At 40.9% G+C, this 26,081-nt stretch overlaps 1 protein-coding gene across 8 annotated transcripts in view; it reads right to left on the bottom strand.

Annotated features, from left to right (window-relative positions):
* Positions 1 to 26,081, bottom strand: part of MCTP2 (multiple C2 and transmembrane domain containing 2) — a 229,713-nt gene that overhangs the window by 157,591 nt on the left and 46,041 nt on the right. For all 8 annotated transcript variants that reach the window (XM_025893062.2, XM_073882473.1, XM_073882472.1 and 5 more), the window contains 3 exons: positions 20,560 to 21,096; positions 8,448 to 8,510; positions 7,193 to 7,301 (listed from right to left, as the gene is read on the bottom strand). In XM_025893062.2, coding sequence (XP_025748847.1) covers positions 7,193 to 7,301; positions 8,448 to 8,510; positions 20,560 to 21,027 — 640 coding nt within the window. In that variant the 5' untranslated portion in view covers positions 21,028 to 21,096. The remainder of the gene's footprint in view (positions 1 to 7,192; positions 7,302 to 8,447; positions 8,511 to 20,559; positions 21,097 to 26,081) is intronic.

Genomic DNA, 26,081 nt, shown 5'->3' with positions numbered 1-26,081 from the left:
AGCCTGTAGAAACTCCCAGAGAGAAGGAAAAAAAAAAAAAAAAAAACGGGAAGGAAATGGGGAGGATAAAGGAAGTGAGGATAAGGAAAAGGGAAGTAGAGTAAAAAAAAAAGAAAAATAAGATGACAAGGCAGGAGCCGGGCTCAGACAAAGATCTACCTGCAGGCCACAGCCAGTAACTGGGAGAGAGCAGAGAGGTGGGGATGCTGTGCTTTTCCTCCTACAGATTGCTCAAGAAGATGAGCTCCAGGCAATGCCTGGACATTTACAGCATCCAAGTAAGGCTCATTCCTAGAAAGACCACTATAGCACCCCATGTGTTTGGGAGAAAGAATGGGGCTGCTTAATAAGGAACGAGCTTCCCAATACTGGATCGAGCTGAGGCAAGGCTAATACACCACATGGCAGGGAATCGAAGGAAATTCTTGAAGAACTAGAAAATGACCTGTAAGTGCCACACTTCTAGCACAACCTAACTAAAACCTTTCAGCCTCCCAGGGGCTGTTCTTACATCCATGATGACGCATGGACTACGTAGAGGCATGTTCATCACAGTGAGTGAGTAGTCACCCGCTGACTTCGGTCCTTTTGAATGACCCGTAGGTCTTGCTGGGTTTATTCAGTGCACGGATGTACACCCCCACACACACACAACACGCCTAAGTGTTCTGTACAAGGGATAGACCAGTTGACAAGGAAAGACCCTCTGATGCTCTGGGTAGTAACTACATAATAACACCATGCTCTCGACACCACTGCTAAACCTGTCCATCGTTCAGAAGCCAGAGCTCCCTGCTAATTCTGCCCAACAAACAATTCACAAGTTTATAGTTTAACAGACTTCACCAAAAACACCAGAAAATCTCAAAATTCCACCTTGATAGTCTATTTAACAACCAAGCACTGTGCTTGAGCCAGAGAAATGAGAGATTTCGATAAAATGTCCACAGCACTCTTTTTACATGAAGGAAGGGCACTGTCCAGGCCTGGCTGATGGCATCATAATGGAGAGGGGTGCTCTGGGGTCTGAGAGGCTGCTCCCCACTTGTCTCCGGATGGGTCAAGGGACTGAAAGTTTCTAATCCTCAGTCACAAACCCTGTAAGCTCCTTGTAAGGCCATTTCTTCAGGGACGTCAGAAATGTCTTTTCCTAAGAGAGATACCATGACTTTCCACTTTACTACCCAATAAAAATGTAGAAAAAAAAAATGGCCTTTTACCACCTAAATCTCAGGATTTTTTTTTTATTGTGGTCATATTACTGAAATGTTTCCTAGCTACCTCAATTGAAAGCATGAGCTTCAAAACTTGATCGCTCCCCAAATTTAGATTACACCTCCTTTATTTTAAATCAAATTTTTACTTTGCTACACTAAAAAAGTTTCTGAGAGCCAAACTCCAAAATCAGACCATAATGTTCTAAAACAGAGGTTGGCAAACTTTGGCCCATGGGTCAGATCCAGCCCACTGCTTGTTTTGGTAAATAAAGTTGTATTAAAACATAGTCATGACGATTAGTTTGCATATTATCTTTAGATGCTAATCCTAACCAAGAATTACTTCTATTTGGCTGTTTGGAAAACCACTAACATTTTTTCACTTTAGAAAACATTAAATAATACACAAGATGTGATACAGCACTCTGGATAACTTCTGTCAATTTAGTACAATATATTATTGGTACCTAAGAGTCATATCTTCAATGATTTCTCTCTTTCCTCTTCAGTTATGCAGTTATATGACCAAAAAGGAAATGAATCATTAAAATGGACCTAAAGATAATGGCTGTTTTGGCACTATACCAGCAGCGGTAAGTAGCTGTCACTGAGCCCTTATGACCCATAAATCCTAAAATATTTACTTTCTGGCCCTATACAGAAAAAGTTGCCAACCCATGTTCTAGACAGAAAGTTACAAAAGCGGTACTGATTATGTAACAACCTAAAGAAAACAACAAACTCTTTCTGGAGAGGATGATTCATCAAAAATGGTTTTTCTCCCTAAATATTCAAAAATGAGACTATGCAATTGACTTAAATATCCCAGAGCAGTTTCTCTAGAGCCAAGGGCACAAACCTATCAAAATGGAAAAATTCACTATTTGTTCAATTTGATCTATTCTACTTTAGGCTAAAACATTAAATACATGATTCACTGTCAGGAAAGCAAAATATAAACAAACTCCGACATTGTAAGTGGAGCATAAGCAGAGGACACGGGGTGCCGACAAACTGACACAGGCTAAGGACCAAGTTCCAAGGTCACTGATGGGGACGTTGACGTGGAACAGAGGATCAAGCTCTTCACTAGGAGTCAAGAATATATGCTATTCTCATTACTATCATTCATTAATAACTATAATAACATGCATTATCCTTTATTGACTGTTTTCTATACACAGGCTACTTCCTTTTTGTTCATTCTACCGACTCCGTTATAAGGCAAATTACAGCACGCCCATTTTACTGATGGGTAAACTCAATTTCAGAGAGGTTGAGGGAGTTGCCGTAGGAGGTCGCAAGATGGGAAGTAGGCTGTAATGTCCAATCCTCTCCTCGCTGCACCGAGCCATCCAGACTGCTCTGAGTGTGGCCTTGTGTGTCTGTGAACACAGAACTTGTGTCTGTGATAAACATAAAAGATGATAAAGAAGTGGCATCTGAATAAATCTTGAAGGGTTATTTCGTATTGTATCAATCGGCTATCAAGCTTATATCCACAGAACTGGAAGACAGGTTTCATAGAATAAATACTGTAAATCTGTGGGTAATTCAAAAATCCTTTTGTATTTAGTATTTTGGCATATCATACAGTTCTCTGTACCTAATTACAGTAATTAGGCGAATACCAAATTAAATCATGTTCAGAAAATACAAACTAAGAATGCTGGAGAGCAAATATGTAACAAGGTAAAGCCCCAGGAAAAGATGTCGTGCCTAATAGGGAATTGAAACTCTACCTACCGGGAGAAGCCAACGTTTCTTCTCATGTGCCAACACATACTGGTGGACAATGGCTGCCTACAACGGTGGTGCTCAAGTGTGCTTCTGGACCACCTGCGTCAGGATCACCTGGGGACTTATTAGGAATGCAAATCCTCAGGGCCCCTCTCAGACTTGCTGAATCAGAAACTCTGGGGGTAGGCAATGTGGGTTTTCATCAGCCCTCAAGGCTACCCCGGTGTTCACTCGAATTTGGAAACTATTGGTCCGAAGGACTGTGTTGGATAAAATTCTGATGCTGGGTTGGGTCCCCTAGAAAATATCAATCACTGTTCTGATAAAAAATGTCTGTCCCAGGCAAGGAGTCAGGAATGGGAGCTTGTGTGATAGTAGTTACAATCCCTGCCTAAAATCAACAGTGCTCACGTGGTGGTCTCTGGAACATTTCCCAGATCACTAACATAATGCTTATGAAAATCAAGCAGAAATTAATAGAGTCACCGTGCAGGAAGGCACACCACACCTCCAAGTATGGAAAAAGAACTGGCTGGGAGAGGGATATTTTCTCAATAATGATTAACTTTCCCAATAAATAAAAGAAAACAGACAAGAACAGTCACTACTGGTTACAAAAGATATAGGTGCTGGAACAACACAGTTTATGACCTAGATGCCTTACTAGGCATTATATTTGGATCATATTAAGTTTACACAAGATAAAGTCAAAGTCATATGATGTTTAATTCTGATGAAACTATTCAGAGATGACAATGGCTGGGATGACAGCACAGACTACAGTTTCTTTTTTGTCTCTAAATGGGGAAGGTATGGAGCAAGAACATACATGCCCCATTCTTGTGGTCACTTTCTGATGTGTGCAATATCTTCTTCTTCATCATCTACTAAGTTTACTGACCATCTATTAGGAATGTGCTGTAAGTGTATCATTATGATATGTCAAGGGTGGTGGAGCTCACTCACTCTGGGAGAAAAATCCAGAGAAGGTCGGTAAAAAAAGGGTAGCTGGTTTGTATAAGTAGTCTAGGGCCTGTGCCCACCCCCAAGGCTACAAACTATTAGAGGATTTCCAAAAATTTAAAACAAAACATGTTTTTTAAAGGTTTAGAATACCTTCTTACTAGTAAAGTTAAATGCACTCTCCATGGAACACACCTCCCCACTCCAGATAAGCTTTCACAGAACAAGCTCAATAATGATCTTAGTTTGACAGAAGCACCCACGGGACACTGTGCAAATTCAGAGCAAGAGTCGGGATTTTTGTGGGAGTTAACTTCACACTGGTTCATTGATTGTTCCCTAGATGTTATTTCAGGTGTGAAATGCTATCTGACCAAATCATTAAAAATAACATAAGAGATGTATTTATTAAAATGCATATGTTTACAACTATAGCACACAAGTGGTAAAACACTGGAAGTCACACAACTGATAGATAAGAAATTATGATTTTGATAGGAAACACAATTTACCAACAAGTAAAAAATGAGATTTTTTTTTTTACTACTTTGGAATCCTGTATCTGAGAAAATTAAAAAAAGAGAGAGAGAAATCTTGTTTAAAAAGAAAAAAGTAGAGGGGTGCCTGGGTGGCACAGTTGAGCGACTGATTTTTGGTTTCAGCTCTGGTCATGATCTCAGGCCCTGATCTCAGGGTCATGAGATCAAGCCCCACGTAGGGCTCTGCGCTCAGTGCACAGAGTTTGCTTGAGATTCTCTCTCTCCATCTCCCTCTACCCCTCCCACTTGTGCTCTCTCTCTAAAGAAATAAATACATAAATCTTAAAAAAAAAAAAGTGGGAATGTTTTATATAGCCTGAAAGATGGAAGTCAGGTAAGATCAGAGTGACAGATGAACCCATAGTCTAAAATATGAGCAGAAGAAAATTATAGTAAAAAAGTTTTCAGAAGCAGGGTCAGGTGGGAGAATGTGAGGTGTGTGGCAGGTAAACCATGGATGCTCTGAGCTTGCAGGCAGTGGATACAGGAAGCAGAAGATAGCCAGAGAAATTATCAGGGTCACCGGTTGGCACAGCAAATGTACAGCAGCTGGGTGAGCCAGCACCGTCCTCTCCTCTTGGTGCCAAGCAATGACTAGCAAGAGCCCTTGAATGCAAGCATGAACAGTGAGGATGGGCAGTAAGCCAGAGAGAAAAGCTTTAACTGATAGGTGGTGACCAGGAACTGGTGATAACTGGGAGGAATGGAAAGGAGCCAGCCTGAACCATTAGCTCAGCCTGTCCAGCTGCATGTCCCAGTTCTCCTCACTATCAGGGAAGACAGGACATAGTAAGCAAAAATAGCATCCATGGATGGCAGGACAGGGTCACAGAGACAGACAGAAAGATGAGCAGCAAACATGCCGAACCAGAATATTTAAGGGATAAAGTACCAAACAGGAGATTTTAAATGTATACTTAATATTCTCAAAAACAAGATGACATCATCTCATTTATGAAATAATCATAGGCTGATATAAAAAATTTTTAAATGGCAATTAAGTACATGAATGGAATAGCACAGTGGTCACAATGGATAAGAAAATGAGAAAGCTGGAAGGCCAAATGGAGGAATTCTCCCTGAAAGGAAAAAGTCATGGGAAGAATGAGAAAGAAAAGCTGGCAAACATAGAGGAGAGATGGAAGGGTCTAGGGGAAGACACTCAATTCCTTAGAATAAAGATTTCTTTCTTATTAAACAAAATAAATTTTTAAAAATACCATAAAGAAAACTCAAATATATTTACCTGTAAGGAAATGTAAAATCTCTGAAGAATAAAAACGGACATAAAAATAAAAAGCAACAGACTGAGAGAAAAAAAAAAAACTTGTAACCTGTAATAAATAACCGTTAATGCCTAAAGTTATAAAGAATTACAAACAGAATGAAGAAAAAGCCCAACTGAAAACCGGACAAACGATACAGAGAGAAACTCACAAAAAAGGCAATACGCATGACCATGTTCATTATCATGAGAATCCACAAAGTACAAACTAAAACAAGGAGAGCCAACACCCAACCTGTGAGATTGCCAAAAACTAAGAGTGATAAAAGTAGATACTCGATAGTGAGGAGGTTGGGAAATTGTAAACATATAGTAAGAGAGGCCATTTAAATTGCCTGGACGGCAATTTACCAGGATCTCTTAAATTTTACAATGTGCATCCCCTGGTTCCTGACTTCCATCACCAGATTCTGTTGCTGAGAACAGTTAGCTTTCTTGAAGTGCTAGAAGCCAGACATAGTTTTAAGTACTTTATAGAAGTTACTACCTTCAATACTCCTAATAGCCTATAATGAAGGTTAATATTACTATCCTCATTTTATAGCTGAGGAAACTAAGTCACAGAGGGGCCAAAGAACATTAAACAACAATAAACAGAGAAGGGCAGGATTTGAGCCCAGGCATCTAACCAGACTGTCTGCTCTTAAACATATGCTATTGTTTGTAAGATATATTCTCATCTGTGTATGAAAACATATGCAGGGTGTTCATCACAGTATCATTTATATTCCTAAGAAGTAAGAAAAAGCAGTAACTGTCAGTAAAGAAACAGATGAATAACACATCATACAATGGAATATTATGTGGTATTTAAAAGAAAGGAGATATATTTACATGGAAAAACATGGTCAATCTTGAATACATAATGAAGCACAAAAAAGCTTATTGCAGAATATGGACATTATAGTATTTTAATTAAAAATATACACATGTGTATTTACGTGTGTGTGTGTAAAGGCACAGAAAGAGGTGGAAAAAGTGAATGAAGCAAATCATATGCAGATAACAGATGCTATCCTGAGGGAGGGAAACCCAGTGGGACTTCAGGGCAGGAGGGGGATGGGGTTCAAAGGGTATTTCCATCCAAGTGTATGTTTGATGGCTTCACAATATTCCCATCTTTTCTTATGTATAATTAAAGTAGAATCAAGGGAACATTTTCTTGAGCAGTTGCTTTATGCCAGGCATAAAACTATGACAGTGGCCTTATCTCATTTAAAACAACTTTATGTGATTATTACTATTATCATTGTTATTAATTTAATAACAGTAAAGGACAGTAAGATTCAGTGGATTTAAATACTTTGCTGCAAAGGCCTTGATAGCTAAGGGGTGTGGATTTGAGCTCCTCTCTGTTGCAGGAGATGGGAAAGGCAGCCTAACATGTAGAGACAAGAGTAGAGAAATGGGTGTGCAGGCTACAGATGGCACAGCAGAGCCAGACTTACCACAGCGGTCTCGGATGACCAGGTTCCGGCCCTCCTTCAGGTGGATGGTGAGGAGGTAGGCAAAAGGACTGGGCAGGTTACTCAAGCCATCGCCGGCTTCCCCAAACATCTGCACAGATGAAGAAGTAAGTCAAGTCCGCTATTTGGGGACCGAGGAAGAGAATTTCAGAGCCAACGCAAAAGTCACTACAAAGACAAATCTTCAAGCTTCATCTCCCCCCCCCCCTTCCTGGATGACTTGGTTACAGTGATTTATTAAGGCATCCTTTATGTTTCTCCCCAGTGGGGTTTTTATCAGAATTCCTGATAATGTCTTTGCAGTATTAACTCTGCCCCCCAAAATCACACAACTGGTAGGCCGGTATCTGAAATACCCTTAAGCTCAGTGATTTCCTGCAGAACTCATGGTGGAGCCTGGTGGAAGTAGCACGCGTGGTGTCCACATGTGTCCCACAGACATGTGTCCACACTCAGATGCAAAGTCGCTTCCTCATTTTCTCCCCCTTCCCACCAAGGCTTTCCACTCTGGCACACCTCCTCCACGTGTCGTAAAAACATTTCTGTTCACGACCACTCCACTGTCAGTCTCCTCAGCCCACACGTCCGTCGGGCACATGCCACACCCGTGTCCACATGTGACACACTTTGAGCTCTCTCCTCTTTGCATATTTTTCCTCCACTCCCTGGCCCCCACCATGGTGTCACCTCCACTTACCCCCAGTCTTGCCTCCCCTCAATACGGCTCATTTCCCTGTCCAGGAATGCATCAACTCCTACAGGCCACAAGGTCGACTCCAAGTCCATTTTTGAATATTTATTCAATGCCTCCAATTAAAGTGTTGAACTAGAGTTTCGCAGTAGTTCAAATTTTTGTCTTTCCAAAGACAAAGGACAGATAAAGTAATTTATCGTTCACTTACTGGACATTCAATTAATCGATTTTGTGGCAGCGTCCCCCTGACAGCCTTCTTTTGAAAGTTTTCCCCACCCAGGTTTCAAAGCACTTCAGAATGGCTTCGTCTCCTTTACTGTCCCACTCAACTGCATAGCTGCTCTGTATTTTTAGAAAAATCGGTCCCAGTCTGACAGATCGATAGACCCTGAATTAATCTTTTCCAGCTAAAATGTGCAAGGCCTGTCTTTGTAAGTGGATTCGGTTCAGCGTGCTTTAAAAACAAGCAAAGAAATACAGATCCAAACCTTTGCTAAGAAATAATATTTACTCTAGTGTTTGTTTTCAAGGAATGTCACTCACAGATTGTTCTTCAAATTGTTGGGACGTCAGAGAGGCATTCAGATCACCACTTCCACATAGCTTCTGTAAAAAAGAAAAAAAAATAATCCGCTTTCAAAAAGCAAAATGGTATCAACCTACAGGGATACCCTTTATCAGGTCTTTGCCTTTGAGTCTGCCATCTGCATGCTCAGTTTCAAGTATGCAGGTTGCCTTCCCACATGCGTGGCCAGTCTTGGCAATAAAAGTTTGATTCGGTGGAGTCCCTCTGGCTACAGCCTCTGCCATCTTAGTCATCGATCAGAGCGTGGATAAGGCTGATTCTGCTCTACCACCGGGCTGCTCCGTCATCCCTCGTTCATCCAGGCTTTAGCGTGTAAGCAGCATGAACCATCCCACCAGCTCCCTCCCAGGGTGGGCCTGCCTGGCCCTCTGCCACCAAAGAGAAGTGGGCAGATCATGTGCCGGAGACCTGGGCTTGTCGCTCAAGAGGAAACTTTTCAAAATGGGATCTGGAAGACCTTCCTCCAACCATACCTTCATGAGTCTGTACAATCACCAACCAAAAAGAAAGAAATGCAAATTCTGAGCAAATGATCTCAGAATGGGAGGGGTCTAGGTTTCCTAATTTAAGATACCTAAGAAATGATGCCACAGGGCAATGAAATGGGCAACGGTCAGTAGTTAGTGTGTAGATACAGCAGACATGTCCATTGTGCAGGTTTTGTATGCACAAATGCAGGGTCCAGAGGTGCTCTCGGACTCCTTGAGGTTTTCTGGGCTGGAGATAAGGATGGCTGTCTGCACAGAAAGGCAGAGTAGAAGGGAAGTGAGTTAATGGTCTTCCAGCATTTTGGATATGTTCCTGTCTGGCTGGTGCATTAGCCAGGGCTGATTTCTTGTGTGAGAAACATGGGATTTCTCCCTCCAAACAAGGCTGGATAACTCCAAAGTTTTGGGTAAACTGAGGCAGGCAGCAAACCTGCACAGACTGCTAGCATGACCATGAACCTCTAAGGGTAGACATGGGGACCAGGAGCACTGTGGTCACTGGTCTTTCCCATTCACAGTGTCCATCAGGGAGGTCCTGATACAAGTCAGAGATCCTGCTCGGATGGTTCATGCCTTCCAAGACATGAACACACACACACACAGTCTGTGTGTCTGTCTGTCTATCTCTCTCTCTCTCCCTCTCAAGTAGAGCTTGAGGCAGCAAGAGAATCTGGGTTCCCAAGCAGGAGGGCAGTTTTTCAGCCCCCAGGAGGGATGGCAGGATGGTGAGGGGCTGCAGATAAGCTGGGGTCCTCTGGCCCAACCCCTCTGCATGCAGTGACATCACAAAACGCTACGACCAGGCAGCAATGGGCGCTGATCACAGGATGGCCTGAAGCCTCCTGTGGCCTCCCCAGGAAGAACAGAGGCCCCACAGCGCCGGCATCCGTGGTTCTCACACAAGCCTCTCTCTCCAGCCGTTCTAGCTCTAATGTCCCTTGACTGTGAATATAATTCATTTACTTCAGACTCACTCACCAGGAACAAGGGTGATTTCGGACACTTTGACCTTTCCCTAAGGTTCCCAGCAATGCTGTCACTAGAGTCCCCCAGCCCTGGAAACACCACCGCTGCCCAGCCAGGAAAGGAGCCCCAACCCTCAGTGTGGGAGACCTGTTAGCAGACCAGAAAAGAGGTACCAGCAGGGCCTTCACTTGTCAACCTCCCCTCTGGCTCTTCATACCTCCTACGTTCTATGTAAAAACACATCCAGGGAGGTTGGACAGGATTATCTGAAGACCGCTTTAGGAGGACAGTCAACCTTACTCAACTCCCCCAATTTCTAAAGATTTGCCCTCATGCCTTTTACACTGCACACTATTATTTCCTGGAAGCCTAGCAACTCTTCTGCCTGAGTTACAAAACCAAGAGAGACCGGCCACATCTTCATGGGCAGAGCAAACAAAGTACAATCTACTGTCTGATCCTCTGTAGTGTGAAGACCCATCAGTAATGTCTCCCATTTTAGAAATACATCAATGCTCACTTAAGCAATTCTGTTTGAAGGCAGTTCCACAAAGCTACCAGTGCTGGGCTTAAAATTTCCATTCAAAGTGCACAGTTATTAGCCAAAGATCCAAAGATCATGGTGGTCCAGAATCTTCTATTGCCAAGGAGAACAGTGGGTGGATAGGGGCTTTAAAGCATCACCCCTCAGAGGGCACACCAAACACTCTCTCCACCAGACTGGCCTCGCTGTACTTAATGATAACATTAATTAAGGGACAAAATGAGTCCATATAACCACTGTCACTTACACGTTAACAAAAATGAACACAGAGCTTTTATTCAAATATGCGATAAGTCTTCCACTTACAACAACATGGAAATTAAATGTAAAGAATGACATTAATTCAATATTATGGCTGGTTTTACTCACAGAAAAGTCACAGAACTTAAAGTTATGGTTCCCACAGCAACCGTAACTGTCACATGCCATATATACACACCAACGAAGGAAAGCGATCACCATAAAGAAGAGCAGAAACCCTACGTAGGCACCGAGGACCAAGTTACGGCTGCTGGGGGACACATAACCTTGAATATTCCCTTCCATTCTGCATAGACCCTAACATATTATCCACTGAGTAGAAGTTACATGATTTCACTTCTTGTAAACCTAGTAACTACATCAATGAGTTTTTCTTTGAAAAGAGCACAATTACGGTTTTCCTCATAGGAATCCCTGGTATCCCATGATCCCTAGAATATATTTTTGATGTTCTCAACAAGCATAATCAGGCACTCTGTTTTTTATTTTACTTTTGAAAAGTTAACATACAAAAAGTTGACTTTTGGCATATGTGTACAGAACTACAATTTTTAACAAATGTATAGATTTGTGGGACCACCACAACAATCAAGTCCCCCGATAACACTCGTTCATGCTATCCCACTGGGGTGAAACCATCCCCAGCCCCCAGCAACCAGTTAGTTACCTGTCTTCCGCATGTACTTTCACCTCTTCCAGAATATCCTACACATGGACTCATTCTGTATGCAAACCTGACATCTGACATCTTTCACTCAGCACAATGCCTTTGAAACCCATCCAAGTGGTCCTCTGTATAAATCATTCAAACCTTTTTCATTGCTGAATTGTATTCCATTGTAGACATGTGCCATAGTTTATGCAGTAAGTGTTGGCTTCAAAAATTTCAACCAAATGATTTCCAAGGACCCAGGGAAAGATAAGTAAGTTTGAATACCATGAATGCTAAAAAGTTTAATATGACAGGGGCGCCTGGGTGGCTCAGTCAGTTAAGTGTCTGACTCTTGATTTTGGCTCAGGTCATGATCTCAGGGTTGTGAGACTGAGCCTCTCATCAGGCTCTGCACTGGCCGTGGAGCCTGTTTAAGATTCTCTCTCTTCCTCTCCCTCTACTCCTCCCCACCCCACCACTTGTGCATACGTTCTCTCTCTCTCAAAAAAAAAAAAAAAAGCTTAATATGACAAAACAATCTAATTACTTAGAAACATTAAAAAATACAGCACCAACATCTTGGCATGAAACTTAGTATGATGTTAGCCATCTCTCACACGACTCTCACTGCTGCTTTTTGGATGAGTAGTTCGTGCTTTTGGTTTGGTTTGGTTTTTAATGATAGAGTTTGCATTGGTATTTCCATTCTACCTAAATAGAAATCGGTGGGAAGGTAATATACTTTGCATTCTCTTTAGGTGAGAGTACTCCATCGGCAAGAATGCAAATTTATTAAAATTCAGCAGGATATGAGGCGATATTAGCATAGATGGGGCAATTATATAAAAAAGAAAATCTCCCCTACTCACCAAGGATCTTAAAAGCAAAACACTGATGAGAGTAAACATTTTCCTTTTGCATATGCTAAGTGTGATCTTGTACAAATATCACCTCCCATGTGGCTCCTCTGAAGGCTCTCACCATGAAGTACACACAGGAAGCCAAATTATCAGCCACTAAACAATCACTGGGTATTTAAACTTCAGTACAAGGAGACATAAACCCACATCCAGAAAAGCTAAATGAGTAAAACGCTGCCTGAGAAGAGCACTTCTACAGTCTCGGAAAAATACTCAAGAGTATGTCGGTATACCAAACAATGCATGTGATACATATGTACTTAATGACTGTACCCGCATCCAGGTTCCTGAGAATCAGAACACTCTGGATGACAGCATTCATAAACACAAAAATCTACAAGACGAAGGAAGTAGCAAAATGAGCAAAGGAGATGGGATGGCTAGACAGACCCCAAAGCAGAGCCTGGATACGGGACAGAATCCAAACAACCCATATGGCCACGAGAGCACAAAATTAAGATGTCTGTTCAGAAAAATTCAGGTCTACCAAATGGCTGAGTCTATGCATATTAAATTTGTCCACAATTTTTCTAGAGGCTATTGATCATACAGTCAAGGGCTACCTATTTAGTTCCCCCCCACAAGCTCCCCCCAAGATTATTCTCTGTAAGTGATTACCCCGGAATAGTGATATGCAAAACAGAACTCATACGTGCATGTGTGTGTGCATGCATGTACATATATACCCTATTCAATCACGTATTGGTATAAAGCAGTGGTCAGCAAAGTCCAACCCACCACCTGTTTTTTTAGATAAGGTTTAAACTTTGAAACACAGCCCTACCTATTCATTTACATATTGTCTACGGCTGATCTCACAATACAGTATCAGGGCTGAGAAGTTGCAACAGAGGGTTGTGGGCCACAAAGCTAGACGTTTTTTATTATCTGGCCCTTTGTGGAAAAAGTATAATCAACCTTTCTTTTCATGCTCAGTAATATGTGTCCACTGACCTTCCACACATTGTTTTCATGCTTGTTACCAGTAGGTAGTTTAAAAGAAAAACAGTCCCCTTTACATTTGCTTAGTACTTTATAATTTACAAATACACACATGCTCCTATTAAGGGGCTCAGCGCTGTCAACCATATCACCAATTTACAAATAAGGAAGCCAAAGTGAAGAGGATAATTGGTTGCTGAAGAGAAACTAAAAAGTTAGGCCTTTACTTGGGTGTCCTGGGTCCTCCACTCTTTTCACTGTGCCCCAACTGTGCCCAGATCCAGGAGAATCCAAAATGAAAACACCCAGCTCTGTGCAGGGGTAGACAAGACTCAGGAATCAGAAAGACCTGATTTCGAATCCCACTTGTTCTACTTCCTAGCTTTGTGTCCTTGCAAAAATTTACTTAAAATTCAAGACATGGGAACATTTCCAAAAGGGCCAAAAAAGATACTTAGCTTACAGACTGTTAGGAGAAAAATTCATTCATTCAAAGGATATCTCTGGGCCAGACACTGTACTAGGCTACTTGTATGTAGACGGAGCCAAACAGATGTGGTCCCATGAGATAGTACTCATATATTATATGTAGCAGAGTTCCCTATATATAACCTCTCAAAAAGTGGTCCTGGTGTTGCTTTTCTATTAGTATTGCTATATTACTAGTATGATTATTATTAAGGCAGGCGATGTGTTTAAGAAGAATGGAGGAAAAAACTCAGTGAAGGTGGTCAATCACCCAAGTCCCTCCCTTCGTGCCGACCATCTCTTCCCCTCTGACACTTTTATCATGACAGAGATAGAGGGCTGGCTAACGAAGTCTCAGGACTGTGCCACCTCACCTCCCACACATGGCTCCTCAGCCTGTGCATGCTTCCTCCAAGGCTCTCCTCCAAAGCAAAGCTTCCACTTACTGCTATTCGCAGTGTCCACAGCAGGTGTTACAAGTACCACCTATATACCACTGATCCCTGCCTGTGAGCAACACCAGTATTGAGCCCACAGGGCTCCTTCGTACCCCACTCTTTGGGACCCCATGTAGTCCTTACGGCCTCACAGGGTTGCCCGAAAGAACAGGAAAGCCTGCATGACTCAGCCTCCGACGTAATTCTCCTATCCCCATCGCCCTGCTATTCCTGAAACACACCAGGCACTGTCCTGCCTCCCTGGAGCGTGTGCGCTTCCTGTTCTCTCCTCTAGAGATGCTCTTTCTCCAGATACCACATGTCTGACTTCCTCGCCTCCTCAAGGTCTCTGGGTAAATGTGACCAACCCAGAAGAGGTCTTTCCAGACCACTCTGTTAAAAAATATACCACCCACCCCCCCGCCCCGAGCACTCCCAATCACCTTCTTTGCTTTGGTTTTCCTCCATTACACCTAGCCCTCTCTGAACACATCTGTAGCCTGCCCCTGTTGGGATCAGGATGAGATCTCCATGAGGAAGTGGATTTCTGTGTTTTGTTGATTGCTGTGTTCCTGGTGCCTAGAGCAGCATCCGCACATAGTAGGCACTCAACAGAGGAGAAAGGAGGGAGGGAAGCAGAAAAAAAGAGGCCAACCCCATGAAAGACCCTGGAATGTGGCTGGCATGCCTGGCTCACGGACTCCGTGATGGCGAGTAATGATTTTGGAGATAAATCACGAACAGTAATGAACACGTAATTGAAGGGTAGAGAAACTAAGGTACCTGTTGAGTTGTGCCACCTCTGGGTTATCTCCTCTGTACTGGTTTGTCACTGTGCTTCTCTGTGGTCACTCAACTGAAGCTCTGTGGTTGCCTAGTAGTGTTTCTGGAAACATCCCAATAAGGTACTTCTCCAAACCACTCAACTCATCTGCATAAGCTAGCAACCAAAGCTGGTTATTTAAAACCCCAACTGCCAAATGAAATGTCAGGAAATCCCCCATGGGGGATTACATGGATGATGAGGTGGTGGGGGGCAATAATCCTCCCATTCAGGATTATTAGTTGCTGAGCATGATAATAAGGCCATTCAACCACTATAATTATCCTCGCCTTTAAAAGGGCACACAGCGGACACACAGAAATAACTATCTTCCTTTGAGGGGGCGTCAGGGTGGCTCAGTCAGTTGAGGGCCTGGCTCTTCATTTCGGCTCAGGTCATGATCTCAGTATGGTGGGATAGAGCCCTGCATCAGGGTTCTGTACTCAGCAAGGAGTCTCCTGGAGATTCTCTCTCTCTCTCTCTCTACTCCTCCCCCTGCTTGTGTGTGTATGCTCTCTCTCTCTCTCTAAAATAAATAAATCTTTAAAAAAAATCTCCCTTTGATTACCAACTTTTTTAGATCACCAGCTCTGAGTTATCACATTTCCAAACTCCTGATGTACACAGAGTTTTGTGCACAGGCTGTGGATACAGACAGTCCTAGATTTAGATCCTGGCTCTTACACTTACTAGCTTGACGACCTTAGGTAAGCCATTAAAACTTCTGGGCCCTCATTTTGTTCTGGGAAATGTAATAATTAAAAACAACTATAATAACTCTAATAAATACAACCATAATCATAGGAGGGAGTCCATGTTAGCTGCTTATGCCTGCCACATATTTCTGGGCCTGACTGAAAGTGATAATCACACAGTTAATCAAATAATTGTCAACCAAAAAAAAGGGCGAGGTCATGCAAGAAAGCCTGGGTGAAAGTTTGGACTTGCCCTTGAGCCCTATGAAGGGAAGAGAGAGCCCGTCCCACAGGACTTTAAGAATCTTGGCTTCATGGCCTAGGCAGGTCAGCATGTGGGTATGGACGTCGTCGGCCCAAGCAAACAAAGCGTGAGTATGTCAAGTTCTCACTTGGAGTTCAATCCCTATTGTGAGACGGATGGCATACCAGACACCATTCAGTGTAGAACTTATCCATTAGCCTTGTGTTCACAAAACAATCTCCTGATTCTATGTGACTTCTCATGTAGGCCAACTTCAGGGAGTCAATACACCCAATGAATTCTCCAAAGTACTTACAGGCCCTGCTTGCTCCACTTTAATGAAGCTGATGCTGATTATGATTCGACTTCCCAAATAACTTGACAATGACACAGTGAGCTGTTTATACCAAAATAAATATTAGAGTCTACATAGTATTTCATTTTCATTGCAAGTGAGTCACAATTTGTCATTTGTATCTTAGTATCATGGGTATTGGTTATCATGAGTTGGTCCTCTGAGCCAGATGGTCACTGGACAGTGAATACAGGTCCCGGAGGCTGGTGATCTTCTTAGAGTCATACTCAGTGACACCTTTGCCGACTACCCATTTGCCTTCCCTTCTCGACCCCCTCTACCTGTTCCAAATATTTTCTCCCTCTACAGATTTCTACAGAAAGCAAAGTAAGGTTAGCATTCAATGAGAGCAAAAGCGGGATGTTCAGTAAACAAAGGGAGGGTGATGATAGTGATTGTATAGTCGGGAAAACCCGGACAGGGAAGGAGAATTTCAGCTGGGCCTTGAAGGATGAGAGAACTTCCGTAAGAGAAGAAGGGAGAAGACAGATGTGAAGCAGATCGATGGAGATTACAGAGACCACGAGAAGCAAGGAAAGGGAAACAGTCAAACATGATTCACAGGTGTTTCACTGGGGCCACCAGGTGAATAACGGTGATGTTGCTGAGAAACAAGTCTGTACCTGTGAGGGCACTTGGGAGAGACAAAATTCTGTCAAAACAAGTTGAGATCAGGTTTCTGTGGACTATCCAGTATGGTATGAATCTCGGGCCCAAGAGAAAGTCTGGAGAATCCTACTCTCACAAATGCATCCTTTATTCTAAACCTACTTTCTTCCGTTTTGGTTTTAGGGCTGGTTGAAGCATCTACATTGAGACCATTCCAGGTTCCATGTGGCCTCTATGTTCTCACATCCCTTGTTCCTCTTCCCTCTTAATTTTCTTCCTTGCTTTCTCATTCCTTTTCCCCATTACCGTAAGCCCGCACCTCACTTGATTGCTGACCCTGGCAGGACTGGAAAAAAACTGGAAGACATTCAGACAATACCATTATTTGAGGTCTTATCCTACTGCTGCAGGCTCAGCCTTGAAGTTGCCCTTGGACATAAAACATGTGAGACAAACATCAATGGGTACTCTGACCACAGATGTCCCTTTCTTTACCCCTCCCCACTCTGAAAAGCTACAAACAAAATGAGCTACACCAAGGCTACTCAGCAAACATCTGATTGTCCTTGTGGTACACCAGGCTTGTCACATGCCAACCCTTTCTTCCCTCATTGCTTCTCCCATCCCATGAAAGTGATTAGTAGCCTGTCCACTATTCATTAGGAAAAAAAAAAAAAAGATGACCCATATCCTAGATACAGATTCACCAACCCTAAAACACATATGACATGGATTCACCAGGCCTTCCACCCTCATTGAAAAAAAGGCAGAGAAGAACACATTCAGATTTAAAGTTAGTATCGGACTTGGGCTGAAAAGTCTACACCTGTCTTAATCTCCCTGTTTTCAGTTAATATCATACAGAAAGTAAGTTCATTTACAGTATGTTTCTTTCAAAAAAACCCCAAACAATTAAACAAAAGTCTGATTTTAATGAAATCATAAACTGAAAAGAACTCACAATAAAGACACTAACAAAAACTATACTAACCTGAATGCACACATTACTATCATTGATTTCCTCATACACAAACAGTGATTGAGTACATGCTATGTGTCAGGCACACAGCAAGGCCCTAAGAAAACAAAGACAAGTTAGACATGACTCCCCTAGACCTACCCATAGACCAAATTATACAGCCTAGTGGGGAAGATAAGCAAGGGAGTGGCTAACTTCTACGCCATGTAATAAACTCTAGATCCTCAGGTAGTGGGAGAAGCCTACCCAATATGGTGGAAGGGAGCTTAAAAGGCGGATAGGTACAGCAATGGATTTGACCACATGTGATCCTATAGGTCTGCAAACAGGCAAACAAGCAGATAAATGGCACTCAAGTGGCCATGGATCAGTCTGTTTCTACCCTGTACATCCTAGGACATGAAAAGAGAAGCAAAGGATTCATATTTGAAAAAGAAGTTTAGGGACACCTAGCTGGCTCAGTTGATGAATCACAGAATTCTTAATCTCAGGGTTGTGAGTCTGAGCCCCAGTTCAGTGCAGAGATTACTTAAAAATAAAATCTTAAAAAAAGAAGTTTGTGTTCTTTTAAATGGTGAATTAAAAAGGAAAATTATTTAAAATAACTGTATATTCCAAGATTTTTTGCATTTAGCCCAAAGAAGAGAAAGTAACCACTGCCAACCAGCCCCTCAGCACAGCGCACACTTCCCAGCATACATCACACCAAAAAGTTCCTCAAACCTCTACGTCAGGTGCAGCAAAATGCTCACCACCCCCCAAATACCCCACCCACACTTCAGGCCTGTGTCCGCCATATTTTCTCACCTATCAAATCTACGCCAGCTTGCACAATGCCTCACATGAATGCCTGTCAGTCCTCATGCACTGATATCCTCCATCTACTAAGCTGCCAAGAGGCAAGGCCTAGATGTTTTACACAGACAGTTCCAGTATCTTCTTGCCTCTTATGCTGCCTTTAGAGCTATACAAAGCTATCTCTTAATACATCATAACTTGAAGGCAGGGTCACTTTCCTATCCATCTCTATTTCTAGTCATAACCTTTATGGTACCTGAGTTGGAGTAGGTATTCAAATATTAAGTCAGCAAAACACTTCACAGCACTAACTTAAAAAAAAAAAAAATTATTCTAGGGGCACCTGGGTGGCTCAATCAGTTACATGACTCTTGATTTCAGCTCAGGTCATGATCTCAGGGTCCTGGGATCAAGCCCTGCATGGGGATCCCCATTCAGTGGGGGGAGTCTGCTTGTTCCTCTCCCTCTGTTCCTCCCTCCACGCTCACACTCACTCTCTCTCTCATAAATAAAAATATTTTTAAAAGTAATCTTAAAAAATTATTCTAATCTGAGAGTGTTAGCCTATCAAAGCCTAGAAACCCACCCATTTTTTCTGATCATTTAATAATGTAACAAGAAGATAAAAGATTAACTTCAGTATCTAATTGTACACATTACCCCCTTCACACTGAACTATGAATTATGAATGTCTAATAATTCACCTGATTTATATTCTGATTAGTATAAATACATATTTTAAATTTATAAGCAACAGTAAAAACCACAAAATTGTTATAAAAAGAACTTTATAAAGGTAAATGGTACAGAAAAAGATAGGTTAAGTCACTTAATGGTTAATGGTGCCTTATCATGTTTCCAAAGGAATCTAGTCACAACATTCTCCAAATATCCATGATCCTTTCCATAATGACACCCAAATATATGACACAATTAAGTATAAATATATGACACACAATATGTGACACCCCAATATATGGCAGGTTTTGGTTCTGAAAGTAAAACCAAAAATCCTGGTTGAATACCCAGGTTTGTATGCAATTATAACAATAGCCTGGAATCCCCACAAAAAAATTAACTTCTTCCCTCAAAACTACAACCTACTTTAGTGTCATTGATGGGGAATTAAAACAAAACAAAACAAAACAAAACTGATTAAACCAATCACCACGATTTAGTAATCCGGGGGCTGACTTTATATTAAATTCATTCTAGAAATACAAGATTTGTCTCATAATTGTATTTGACTCTTTTATCTTACCGAAATACTAAAGCTTTGTAAAATCAATGAATCCATAAGAATTTGCATCCTTCAGTTCCTGTCTTTTTGTTTTTTTAGAGAATGCAAGTGAGGCTGTACACAGGCAAATGTGCACATGTGTGCAAAAGCACATACAAATGCACACACATACATGTGAAATAGGAGCAAGTTCAAACTCTCCGACAGTCAAAGGGAGACACACATTCATACATTTCTTAGGAATATTAACATGCATTTTTGTCTACTATGGGATTGAGCAGTGGTGGAGACACACACACACACACACACACACTTAAAGCAAAATGTTTGAGGAAAAGTTATGCTTTTAATTTCTTTGCCAGGGAGATGGAAAAAGGAAAACTCATCCAATAGGGCTTTTAATGTCTTAAAGTATCCCAGAGAGGTTATTTGTAAGAGTTTTAAAAATGCATAGAGGTCAACCCTAAAACGAATGGGAACAGTGGGTGCAATCAATATTACTTGAATTTAAATTCTTATAAATGACATTCTCTCCATCCAAGCTAACCACAAAAATAACTCTTAACCAAATTTTCCAAGGGCAATGAGTACACTTAGAAAGGAGAAAAACAGAAAAAGGAACAGGAAAGTGTCGAGCCCTGGTCTCACCTCTGGCTCTTCCAGTGCATCCTCTTCAACGGGAGTTTTCTGGAGCAGATCCAAGATGCCATTGCTGGAAGGCCTCCTGTCCTCGGCGGGAGAAGCATAGGCCTCCTCCGAGTCTGTTTCCACCACGTGGAGGTGGCCTGCTTCTTCCTGGCTCCAATCCAATTCTTCTTCAGACTGTTTCAAGGAGTTACTGCTGCTCTTGGGAAAGATCCCTGCTGTCGACAGGCTGCTGGGCACCGAGGTGTAGGATGACTGGGGCCCAGAGTAAGGCCGCCCCTCCAGGGCCAAGGCCTCGGCCTCCAGGAGGTCAGGGACAGAGAGGCTGAGGCGGCGGTCCAGAGAACGCCTTGCTCGTAAGTCTAGGGGCTTGTTGGGGTTCTTTTTCACCCTCTTCTTGCTCAGGTTGATTAACAAAGGCCTGGTCCGCTGTTTCAAAGAGCCCCAGACAGATGGTTTATCCATATCCATGACTGCATAAAGACCCAGCAAGTCACTCCATGAGAGAGCGCCTCTCTACAGGAAACAATTCTGTGGCTCCTAGAAAACACAATATAAGGAGAGAGAACATAAATGAGACTTCTCAGCAGTATCCAAGTACATCAAAGTGTAAAAGATGACTTAAGTCTCACACTTTCCACTACGTGACCAAACATTTGATTGGTAATGCCTACAAATATTTTTTTAAGCATTTTTAAGAAACTGAATTTTTCAGATTTTTATCAGACTAGTTACAGAAAAATTCTAGTAATGAATGGAACTATGAGGTTGATGCAAAAAGAATGTTTCATAAGAAGACTGCTTTCTCTGACTTAGTTCACTCAGCGTAATGTCCTCTCTCTGGTTCAGCCATGTTGTTGCAAATGGCAGGATTTCCTCCTATTTATATGGCTAACTCATATTCCATTGTTTATATACCTCACATTTTTTTAAAGATTTTATTTATTAATTTGAGAGAGCGAGAATAACAGAGAGAGAGAGAGAGCACAAGGGGAGGGGTCAGAGGGAGAAGCAGACTCCCTGCTGAGCAGGGAGCCCGCTGCGGGACTCGATCCCGGGACTCCAGGATCATGAGCTGAGCTGAAGGCAGTCGCTTAACCAACTGAGCCACCCAGGTGCCTCTACCTCACATTTTTTAATCCATTCATCCCTCAGTAACCACTTAAATTGTTTCCTTATTTTGGCTACTGTGAATAATGCTGTAGTGAACAAGGGAGTGAGGAAATGCTGATTTCATTTTGGGAGGATATATATACCCAGAACCATATGATACTTCTAGTTTTAGTCTTTTGATTGTTCTCCATGTGTCTGTATCAGTTTACCTTCCTACCAATAGTGCACAAGGGCTTGCTTTCTTCCACGTCTTCACCAAAACCTGTGATCTCTTATTGGGTTTTGTTTTGTTTTTTGTGTTATGTTAGTCACCATACAGTACATCATTAGTTTTTGATGTAGTGTTCCATGATTCATTGTTTGCATATAACACTCAGTGCTCAATAATAGCCATGTATAGTTGAAATTTGCTAAGAGAATAGATCTTCCACACATACACACAACAGTAACTATGTGAGGTGATGGATATGTTAATTAACTTGATTGTGGTACTCATTTCATAATACAGATATAATTAAATCATGTTGTATACCCTAAATATACATACATACATATACATACACACACACACACACACACACACACACACACACATAATTTCTACACATACAATATTTGTTTCCTGAGTTAAACTTGGGGGAAAAAAAAAGACTACTTTCTTATGTCCTAACCAGGGAAAGCAGAGCCAAAAATTACGTCCACAATAACAGCATCTTTAATCAGTATTATCAAATAACTGGTACCTTTTAATGTCTGAACCAGGGTCGGCAAACAGTTTCTGTATTAGACCAGTTAGTAAATATTTTAAACTTTACAGGCCACATGGTGTGTCACAATTATCAATTCTGCTGTTTTGGCACCAAAGGAGACATGGAAAACACCTGAATCAGTGTGGCTATGTTCCAATAAAACATTATTTACAAAAATGCAGCAGACTGAAGTTGGACAATTCCTGCTTTAAACTTACCATCTTCCTTTCCAGCATAACAGGTGCATTTTGAAGGACAAACACATACTCATGTCAACAAAAATTCCACCTGATATCTTAAAACTTTACAGTAAAATAAGGTTGACTAAAGAGAAAAGCATTTATAGAAGTAAGAGATCTGTTCATGTTGCAATGTACCAAGTGAGAAAAATTGACAAAACTATAAGGGAAATCTCAAGAAATGCAAGCTTCAGAGCCTTAGCTTGAGAATGTATGATTGAAAAGTGTTCCCCACAAAGAGTTCCCATGAATGACAGGAATGCTTCACAAATACAGATGTAATTATACAGAGTGGTAAATGCTATGCAGGAAAGTGGGTAATTTGACATATTACAGATTGGACTCATTAAGTATCAAATCAAAGTCAAATGTGGATGCAAAAGAATTAAATTGACCACTTTCTTTCATCATCCACAAAAATAAACTCAAAGTGGATTAAAGACCTCAATATGAGACCTGAAACCATGAAAACCCTAGAAGACAGCACAGGCAGTAATCTTTTTGACACTGGACATAGCAATATTTTTCTAGTTATGTCACCTGAGGCAAGGGAAGTAAAAGCAAAAAGAAACTATTGGGACTACATCAAAATAAAAATCTTCTGCACAGTGAAGGAAACAATCGACAAAACTAAAAGGCAACCTGCTGAGTGGCAGAAGATATCTGAAAATGATGTATCTGATAAAGGGTTAGTATCCAAAATATATAAAGAACTTATATAACTCATCACCCAGAAAACAAATAATCCAATTAAAAATGGGCAAAAGACATGAACAGATATTTCTCCAAAGATACCCAGATGGCCAACAGACACATGAAAAGATGCTCAACATCACTCATCATCAGGGAAATGGAAATCAAAACTACAATGATATATCACCTCACACCTGTCAGAATGGCTAAAATCAAAACACAAGAAACAAGTATTGGCAAAGATGTGGAGAAAAAGGAACCCTCATGCACTACTGGTGGGAATGCAAATTGACGCAGCCACTGTGGAAAACAGCATGGAGGCTCCTAAAAAATTAAAATAGATCTACCCTTTGATCCAGGAATTGCACTACTGGGTATTTACCCAAAGAATACAAAAACAGTAATTCAAAGGGACACATGCACCCCTATATTTATTGCAGCATTATTTATAATAGCCAAACTATGGAAGCAGCCCCTATGTCCAAGAGGAGATGAATGGATAAAGATACACACACACACACACACACACACACACACACACACACACACACACAATGTAATATTATTCAGCCATAAAGAAGAAACTTTTGCCATTTGGAACAATATGGATAGAGCTACAGAGTACAAACCTAAATGAAATAATTTAGAAAAAGACAAATACCATATGATCTCATTCATATGTGCAATTTAAGAAACCAATGATCAAAGGAAAGAGAGAAAGAGAGAGAGAGAAAAAAACCAAGAGAACAAACTGATGGTTACCAGAGGGGAGGTGTGTGGGTAGATGGGGAAAATAGGGGGTAGGGATTAAAGAGTACACTTATCATAATGAAAACTAATAAAAAAATTTTTTTAAAAAGAAAATTATCTGAAGGTCTTAGGGGTATAATCCAAAAAAAAAAAAAATCAAATTTGAAGAAATAAACCATATTCTAGGTGTCAAGTAGCTCATAGTAGATCCTTCCAATATGAAAAAGAATAGCAGGGTTAGGTAATTCTGATCTGGCCTGTACTTACATTGCCATGTTTGGCTGAGGATAAAATAGGCCAGGAGCCACAAGAAAACACATTTTCTAAAATCAAGGACTCCAAGCATTTGTACCCAGCCCTATCCTACTCTAGGGCAGGATATTTAGTCATTGGGAAGTCACTGCATTTTGAAGAGCAGCACTATGGAAGTCTACAGCTTTTGCTCGATCACTGGATGACCACCAGTCTAGGCGACAGCTTCTTCCGGGATGAAATGCGTATCTTCCGAAGGTAATGCAGAGATGAAGAGCTTGGGTTCCAGAGACTGATTTCATGATTTGGAATTTTGCTTTGCCACATTTTACTTAGATGTACTATTAGGGGCAAGTCATTGTAGTAAGCCTCAATTTCCTCACCTATTCAACGGAGATTATAATATCTAGTGTGCAAACCAAATGAGACAAGGCGTAAGGCAGTGTCAAATGCAGAGAAAGTATTCAGTCAGGAAAAGCTATTTTTTATCATTATTGATACTGTTGTCATAATTTCCAATTCTGATATCTTAATTTATTCAAGAGCTCTGTAACTCATTATTATTTGCATTTTACAGAACTAAACCATAACTACTTCATTGGCCTCTTGTGAGGACTGAATGAATTAGTCTATATAAAGTGTTTAGAACAGTTCTTGGCACAGAGTAAATATTTAAGATAACGTTAGCTAGTTTTTAAATTATTATTTCACTTATTTCACACTGAGTCGTTCCAGATTTGAAAATATTTTACCACTTTTCCCTGCTTTGTAAAATCTAAACATAAACTTGTATTTCACATTAGCAAGACACAAATACATTATTTCACATCTCATAGCTTAACTTGCAAATATGCTAAAAAGGATTGCTTCTTCTATATTCATTTAGAAATATTTTAGTCAATTAGCATTTAATGGAGTGTTATATAAGTGTTTATTAGATCTAGTTGATGGTTCAATTCTTCTATACTCTTGATTTTCTTTCTACTAGTATTACCTAGAGAGAAATGCTGGGTCTCTCAATTATATCTGTGAATTTGTATATTTCTCCTTTAGTTCTGTCAGGTTTTGCTTCTGTATTTTGAAGTTTTGTTATTTGTATACGTTTATAATTGTTATATCTCCTTGCTGTTTAAATCCAATCTGACAGACTCTTTTAGTTGGTTTGTTTAGACCATTTACATTTAACTTAATAATTGATGTTTGTATTATATGAAGGTTTCTCAATGTATTTGTTTCCACTGTTTTTTATTCTTCTGTTTCTGTTCCTTGTTTTTCCTTCCTTCCTTTGCTTTTTTTAGTGTTCATTTTAATTCATCAATTGTGATTTTGTCTATATTTCTTTTTATAAAATTCCTATCAGACAAGGTTTTACTTTGATTTCAATCATGAACCATGTTTGAAATAATTCAAGAAGAGAAGAACGGCCTATTACATTTACCATTTCCTCTGTTCTTAATATTCCAAATTTCTCATATCAGTTCCCATCAGTCTAAGAAATTTCCTTAACTAGTTATTTTATAGCAAGTCTGTTGATTCCAAATTCTCTTGGTTTTACTTGATATGAGAAGATCTTCATTTCACATTCAAGGATATTATCAATGAATCCTGGACTCTGCACTTTTATTTCAGCACTTTAAAAATGGTAAGACATTTCCTCTGGCCTCCATGATTTCCACTGAGAAATCTGTCATTTGAATCACTGTCTCCTATAGATAAGGTGTCACTTTTT

Source organism: Callorhinus ursinus, unplaced genomic scaffold, assembly GCF_003265705.2.
Source record: "Callorhinus ursinus isolate GAN/ISIS: 27379988/994484 unplaced genomic scaffold, GSC_fseal_2.0 scaffold47, whole genome shotgun sequence".
In the NCBI taxonomy this organism is placed as follows: Eukaryota; Metazoa; Chordata; class Mammalia; order Carnivora; family Otariidae; genus Callorhinus; species Callorhinus ursinus.
The sequence above is the reverse complement of the archived record's forward strand: the minus strand, read 5'-3'. Positions and strand labels throughout refer to the sequence as shown.